At 46.1% G+C, this 7217-nt stretch overlaps 1 protein-coding gene across 2 annotated transcripts in view; it reads left to right on the top strand.

Annotated features, from left to right (window-relative positions):
* TELO2 (telomere maintenance 2) overlaps positions 1 to 7217 on the top strand; it is a 54410-nt gene that overhangs the window by 29988 nt on the left and 17205 nt on the right. For both annotated transcript variants that reach the window (XM_019507630.1, XM_019507631.1), the window contains 6 exons: positions 437 to 525; positions 2622 to 2713; positions 3747 to 3863; positions 4483 to 4554; positions 5156 to 5326; positions 6138 to 6229. In XM_019507630.1, coding sequence (XP_019363175.1) covers positions 437 to 525; positions 2622 to 2713; positions 3747 to 3863; positions 4483 to 4554; positions 5156 to 5326; positions 6138 to 6229 — 633 coding nt within the window. The remainder of the gene's footprint in view (positions 1 to 436; positions 526 to 2621; positions 2714 to 3746; positions 3864 to 4482; positions 4555 to 5155; positions 5327 to 6137; positions 6230 to 7217) is intronic.

The raw sequence follows: 7217 nt of genomic DNA, 5'->3' as shown, positions 1-7217 counted from the left end.
AGCTTGCAAAGGCCAAAGGACACCAAAAATCTGGCTGAAATAATAATGTAACCAAGTGTTTCTGTGCAGAGAACTTCCTCATCTATTCAGTTGCACTGTATTTAATTCCCCTGGAACACTTGTCTGAACCCCCACCCCCAAGATGCTAAACTTGCACTGTTGACTATTAGTCCCAAATGTCTGATTTAATTCAGGAATGATTTTTATGTTTCTGGTAACAAAAATGTCTAAAATCAAAGGTGGTATATGTCCTGCTTTCAGGGGAGTATTTAACCAGCTTTGTGTTAAGCAGCCAACACTTGCATTTCTGGCTAAGTTCTTGGAGGCTGGATGAATCGCTGTTTAGTGGAAGTATGAGAAGGGAGGAGGAATAAGTACACCCCCTTTGGACAAAGGGAAAGTGGAGGTCTAATTCTCAACTTCATTTCCATCACAGTGATGACGACTTGATCCCTTATGACATGTCTGCTGATAAGGAACTGAAGAAGACAAAAGCTCCTTTGTATATCCGAGACTGTATAGAAGGTAGGAGATTCTAGATAGTCTATTGAACCTTTTGGAGTTTATGCCTGGTTGTTAGATTGTTTTGAGGTGGGGCTCCTTTTGCAGGCTGGTTTTCATGAGCAGACTCAAAGAAGTTAAGAAACATAAGAACACCACCCATTTACTGAGTCAAATCATGGGTTCATCTAGCCCAGTAGTTTCTTACATGGTGGCAGTGTGTGGATGCTGATTGGGAGGGTGAACAGGGCATGTCCAGAACCTTCTTGCCCCTACTTCTTTCCCACTGTAGCTTCCAGCCATTGGAGGTTTAAGAGGTACAAATTTTAAGCAGTATCCCTGTCTGCTGTGTTCAGTACCTGCTGATGGGCCTTTCCACCAAAAATTTGTCCAACTCCCTCTTGAACTGGTTTAAGCTGTAGACCTCCACAATATTTGGTAGCAAAGAGTTCCATAGTTAGATGCCATGTGAACAAGAAATGTCTCGAGTTAGTTTTAAATTGACTTCCTAATAGTTTTTTATGTCCCCTAGTTCTACTATTTTACGAGACAGTTAATAATAAAACTGTTTACTTTCTCTGAACCACTTAATATTTTGTAAACCTCTGTCAAGTCTCCCCTTCAAGAGTCTCTTTCTACACTGAAAAGTCCTACCCTATTTAGTCTCTTCTCTTATGGCAGCCACTGCATACACCTGGTCACCCTTGTTGCCCTTCTCTGTACCTTTTCTAGTTCTTTTATATTCTTGTTGAGGTGTGGGGACCAAAACTGCATGCAGTATTCAAGGTGTGGACACGCCATAGATTTATTTATAAAATGGGCATAATAATACTTGATTAACTCCCAACATTTTTCTTTGCCCTTTTGAGTGCTGCTGATCACTGAACTGATGTTTTTTAACAAGGTATCCACAGTGATTCTAAGATTGCTGTTACCACACAGGAAAGCAAAGGTAGAGTCCATTCTTGTGTAGTTTTGGGTTATTTTTCCCCTCCCCCTCTCCCTGCCCCTCAGTTAGGTCAAGTCAAGTGACCACGCTCTCTCCTGGTTTTCTTCTTGGTTCAGGTTGGTCAGTTAGGTGACCTGGCCAGATAAAATTCCTAGGGGGAGAGGGAGAGCTTGATCTTCTTTCCTGTGGGCATTTTGAAAGTGGCAAGCAAATGCCTAGGCTTCTGCCTGGAGATTTACTGCAAGTAAAAACCTGGAAACTAGCCAGGAGGTAGGACATATGTGTAGGCCAGTCATGTCTTAAACAGACCACTGTGCCCAATTTCTGTACAGACTCGTTTGCTGAAAGTGTATTCTGACTTCCTCGTACTACCCCTCTTCACATCCCCATCAATAAAGGTGTCGAGTTACAGCTTGCCTTGCTGTGTTACTGGGGAGGAAGGAGAGAAGGCTTCCACTCCTTTGCTTGGCCAGCAGAGGTTGTCTGTTTTTGTTTGTTTGTTTGTTTGTTTGTTTTTAATTTTATTTTCCATCAGTTCTACCTGATGCTATCTTGGGAAGCTTCAGGCTCAAAGAAGCACCCAGAAATATTACTGTGGGCAAAGCACCCCTAAGGTTTGCAGGGTCTGTGCGCCCCAGGCTCCAGAGAGCCCTACCAGAGACAACTGCCCATGTGGTGGCAGCGTTACCCCAGGCTTGCGGATGTTCTCCAGGAAGCGCAACAGCCAGCTATAGGTTCTCCAAGGGAGACTCCCAAAGTGTGGTTTTGAGCCTGGCACAGTGAGCGGGGTGGCTCTGCATAATAGTGCCCCCAACTGTGCACACCACAAATTTCATCTGCCATCTTGTTGCCCATTCACTCAGCTTTGCAAGCTGCAGTACTGAAGAACTTTGGGCTTAGGCTTTAAACTGTATAAGTTCCTGCATAACCCTGGCTTAGTTCCTAGTGCTTAGCTTGCTGCTGGTTCTTTCTATTGGAAGAGGAGAACAGTTAGAACAAGGAGAGTGCTGTGACTTTGTGATCCAGCAGGTCAGGCATACTGAATTCTCAGGTTTGGTGTCAGTGACATCTTTCTCCTAGGGAACAGAGAGAAAGGGAGGAATTAAGATTCTTGAAACAGAAGGTTTCAGGTAGTCGGCAAAGCTAAGTGATTTGTTTTTGTCACCTCTAGTCCTGACTGGACCTGAAGATGCAGACAAATGGGAGGCCACGATGAGGGTTCTGGAGACCTTGATTCAAAGGAATACAGCTGCTACACAAGAGGTAAAACCACATGGGCTGCGAATTGCCACGGGCTAAACTACATGGGCTAAGACTGTGTTCACAGTGCTGCATCTCTCCCTTTGGAAGCTAGCCATAACCCAGCTCACTGAAAAAGTGACTGATCAGGCTGAGTTGGCCTTTTTAGAACTTGTGTCCAGGAATTGCCTCTAAGTACAGAGATGATGCAGAGCAAGAGAAAGACCTGGATCAATAGCAGCAAAGCAGCTGGCTCTTTTTTTCTCTCAGTTTGGGTTCCTCTCATTTTTGGTTTGTCTCACAGTTGGAATGGAGAAAGTGGGCAGGCAGTGTCTCCAGATAGCTCCTAGCTGGGTAAGGCATTTGAAATTACCTGCCTTGCTCTAGGTTGAGGTGCCTGTAAGGTAACCATAAAGCTAAAGTAAGTGCATCTCCAAGGATCAGAAGACAAAATGTGTGTACCCAGTGCTCCCTCAGACTTACTCTTTCTCCTCTGACTCTACAAGTGCTGGTCCCTTGTCCAGGGTGTCTGGGTGAGACTGTTCAGGTTGCAGACCCTGTTTAGGAAGAGAAAATAAGGGGCACTGATGTGAGGTCTTCAGTGGGAACTGAACACAGGAGTTTCAGTGCCAAAAGCATAAGCCTTTACCTACTGAGCCAGAAGCATAACACCATTAACTAGGAACAGTTTTAGTTTTTTATCCTCTTGTCAGCCAGCTATTAGGTAGCATGTATTGTCCACTCAATTCATGGGTTACAGTCTTCACTGAGATCCTTCTGAAAGCCGTATTGGAAAAAATCTAATTTGAGAAGTAAACCCAAGGATTTATTGTTGCTTCAAGCAGTCCTGTCTTAATGATAGCCTTGTTTGTCCTGCCCTTTGCTGCATATAATAGGCTGAAGTCTGATTCTCTGGCCCTGCATTTCCTCTTGTATCTCTATGATAAGAGAAGTAGCCAAGATGGAGAGCATTGATCTGGATAGCAATTTGTGAGCCCTCTGAGGGGAGAGCCAGCAGCCCAGCAGATGGACCTCTCCCTTCTTGTGCTTTGTGCAGGTGAGTGTGGAGCTGGCAAAAGTGCTGCTGCACCTGGAGGAGAAGACCTACATTGATGACTTTGTGGAACTCCGTCAGAAAGCCCTAGTGGCTGTCACCACCACAGATCCAGTACCAGTGAGTCCCTGTGCTGCTGCTTCCCTCCATGATAAGTATAGGCTTAAGGACTTGAGTGGTAGCCTTTTGGTAGGAAGGAGGCTGAGTTTATGCAGCAAGCTCCTGCTCGTCGTGCCCCCCCCCTTCCACACCCACACACACGCACTTAGTTGGACCATGACCTGGAGCATCTGCCAAGGCACGATGGGGGGGAAATTCCAATAGAGAAACTCCAGGCCAAAGCTGTGGAGGATACAAAGTGATTGTACAGAGCAAGGGTCAGCAGCTTATGACTTACAAGCCAGATCTGACCTATGAAAAGGTCTGATATCCCACAAGGGATTGGTGGCACAGAGATGTGATGTGTCACTCATCCACCCCACAGTGGACTGCAAAGTATTTTGAGACCCTTGCCTGGGGAATGGCAAAGTCCTGTTGTTTCTTTAGTCTCCTTTGGAAGGGTCTGGAGGTAGGAACCCCTGAACTTCTTCTGCACTGGTGATGCCAGCTTCCCTGTTTCTGGAGCGTCCTGATTTGTTACTAGCAGGATTTCTCTTCTGTGGAGTGGAGTATGGGTAGAGCCATTGGGGGAAGGTTTCTCCCAGGTTCTGGTTCATGCTGCTGTTCCCTGGCTCTGCAGGTGGCACAGTATCTGACCTCCCAGTTCTACTCCCTGAACTACAGCCTCCGCCAGCGCATGGACATTCTGGATGTAAGTGGCACATGTCTCTTCCTTTTTTGTTCTCAAGAGACCTACACTCTTGTGCAACTGCCTGTTGTACCAAAACCCTGTATCCATAAGCAGGGGTAATTTCTAATTTTAAGAGACTGGGTTGAGCGAGGTTCGAGCAGAAAGTGGGGAATGGCCATCACTTTCAACTCTTAGCACTGCTGTACGTTATTCTTTATGGTACGTGGTGGACTAGCAAGAGGCATAATGCAGAGCATGGGGGCAGTGACTTGTCTGTGGTTGATGGGGAGTCTCCTACAATTCCTAAGGCAAGTTTACTCTGTCTATTTAACTTCTTAAGAAGCAAGTCCTTCCCACAGGCTGCCACAACATGAGACTAACTACTTAGGAAAGAAACCATTGTCTTGTTTCAAGGGGGAATGCCTCAGCTAAATGCTCCCTGATGCCTTCATATAATAGGCCATTGATCACATTGAATGTGTAAGGTCAGTTATTTCACCCCAATATTCTTGGTTCTTATGTGCCCATGCCATCCCCTCAGAAGCTCAGGTACAGGTGACTGTCACTCTCAATTCCTTCTTAAGAGGGGTCAAAAAAAAGAAGCTTTGTTCTGTGTACCTAGGTTCTGGCCTTGGCAGCTCAGGAGCTCTCTCGACCCAAAGCTCCTGGTAAAAACAAACTCTCCAGCGTCCAGACTCCCTACATCCAGATCCTCCCCGGAAGTGACAGCTCCAAAGACTGGAGAAGGATTGTGGATGAGAGGATCAGAAGTAAGACCCGGAGATTTGCAAAGGTGAGGCCAGGTTACTTGACAGTGGAAATGTAGTAATGTCTCATGCCATTACAGCTACAAAAGGGGAATCTAGGAACTGTCACAAACCTATCTAAACAAGGGTAGAATATCTAAGAACTTGGGTCCAGTGTAGTGTCAGTAAATGTGGTGTAACTTCATTATGTGGGACCTGAATCTGTGGAAACAATCTGTCCATGTTGGGAAAGCACTGTATCTTGAAGTCTCTGTCCTGCACTGTTTCATTCTGCAGTTTCTGCTCTCAGATTTGTCCTCTGCCTTTGCATCCCAACTCCCCTTCCTCTAATCCTGTACTAGCATCCCGCTGCCTTTATTCTGTATCTGTTAGCCCTAAATTCCCACTTATGCCTCGCATGGAAAGAAGTAAAGTAATTGTCTAGTCCCCTGCAAGACTGCACTAAATCTCATGTTGGGAGGTGCTTTCCTTTATTTCTGGCCCCACTGTCCTTTGTGTGCTGATTTTCCTTGCCTCCTATTTCCCTCCCCATATCATACGACTGGGTACACACTGTGTCCATAGAGGAAAGAAGTGTTCTAAAATGGACAGCTGACTCTGGAGAATTAGAATATGGGGTAGGTAGGCTGTTGGCCCATTGTAGGTCTGTCAGCTAGACATGAATCTGGGGGTTGGTGAGTAATGGAGATGTGTTGGGAGGGCGAGTGATGTTTCAGTGACAAAAAATGCTGTTGTGATCCTTTCCCATCCCTGCCAGCAGCGGACAAGTAGGACAACAAAGGCCATTACTTCTCTGGCTGTATTTTCCCTTTCAATTTTTTTTTTTCTTTTGGGCAGGGCCAGTCTCAAGTGGAGCTTGTTTGTGCCCCAAATAAATTCAGTTCTGTGGCTGGGCACTTCTTCTTCCCCCTGATTCAGAATTTTGACAGGTAAGTGTGTGAGCTCCTTGTGACCCAGGTATTTCCATAAAATGACAGTGAAACATGGCTGTGAGAACAAAGAAAAAGCATCACCTTGTTATTTTTATTGAATAAACTGAGGCAGAGAGGTTTGATGACAGTCCCATGGCCTCACAGGCCATCGGTGCCTGACTCGGGCATAGAATTCTGGAGAGCTGTGTCCTCACTCCCTGCTCTCGCCCTTGGATTACATCAAGCTTTTTCTTCTTGCAAGATCTTGGAAATTAGTAGCTCTGGGCCTCTCCAACCTATTTTCTTACTCATAGATTGATAGAGGGAAAACAACCTTTTCCACACCAGCATCTTTGATTTTTATCCACCTGGTCTGAGGAGGTTTGTAGCCAGGCCTTATACATGGTGTGTGTGGAGGACCAGCACCAGGACACTCTGAAAGCACAACAGAAATAAACTGATGAAGGCCAATTTAAGGCCAAATCTCACCTGGGTTGAAAAATAAAAAGCAGGTGAGCGGGGAAGAGGTGAATTAGAGATAAAAGACTTGGTGTGAGAAAAGGAGCAGGTAACATACACAAGTAACATATTGCACAGCTTTGCTTTTATGATGAGGCAGTGCTCCTAATGCTTAGGAGATATTAAGTGCCAGCTTCTGACAGGTACTGATTTGCTGTGTGGCCTAGGCTAACTCATTTAGCCTCCATGTGCTTTTAGATTCCCTCTCTGTAAAACAAATTAGCATCTTTACCAGGGCTGTCTGACTTCTGAAACCCTGGGGCCCACATCAGGCTACACAGATGCTCCCCCCTGCCACTGTACTGTCTGCCCCTGCAGGCATCCTCTCCCCTCCTTCCAGGTGGCCAACCCCTTCCCCTGTCATTGCACTGCCCCCTCTCCACTACACCTGCACTACATGGCTGTAATCCACCTCCTTCCCCTCCATCATGCACACCCCTCCCTGCCGCTTGCCCTCAGCTTCCCACACAATGAACTGCAATGCCCC

Source organism: Gavialis gangeticus, unplaced genomic scaffold (assembly GCF_001723915.1).
Source record: "Gavialis gangeticus isolate Ggan-Ray unplaced genomic scaffold, GavGan_comp1, whole genome shotgun sequence".
In the NCBI taxonomy this organism is placed as follows: Eukaryota; Metazoa; Chordata; order Crocodylia; family Gavialidae; genus Gavialis; species Gavialis gangeticus.
The sequence above is the reverse complement of the archived record's forward strand: the minus strand, read 5'-3'. Positions and strand labels throughout refer to the sequence as shown.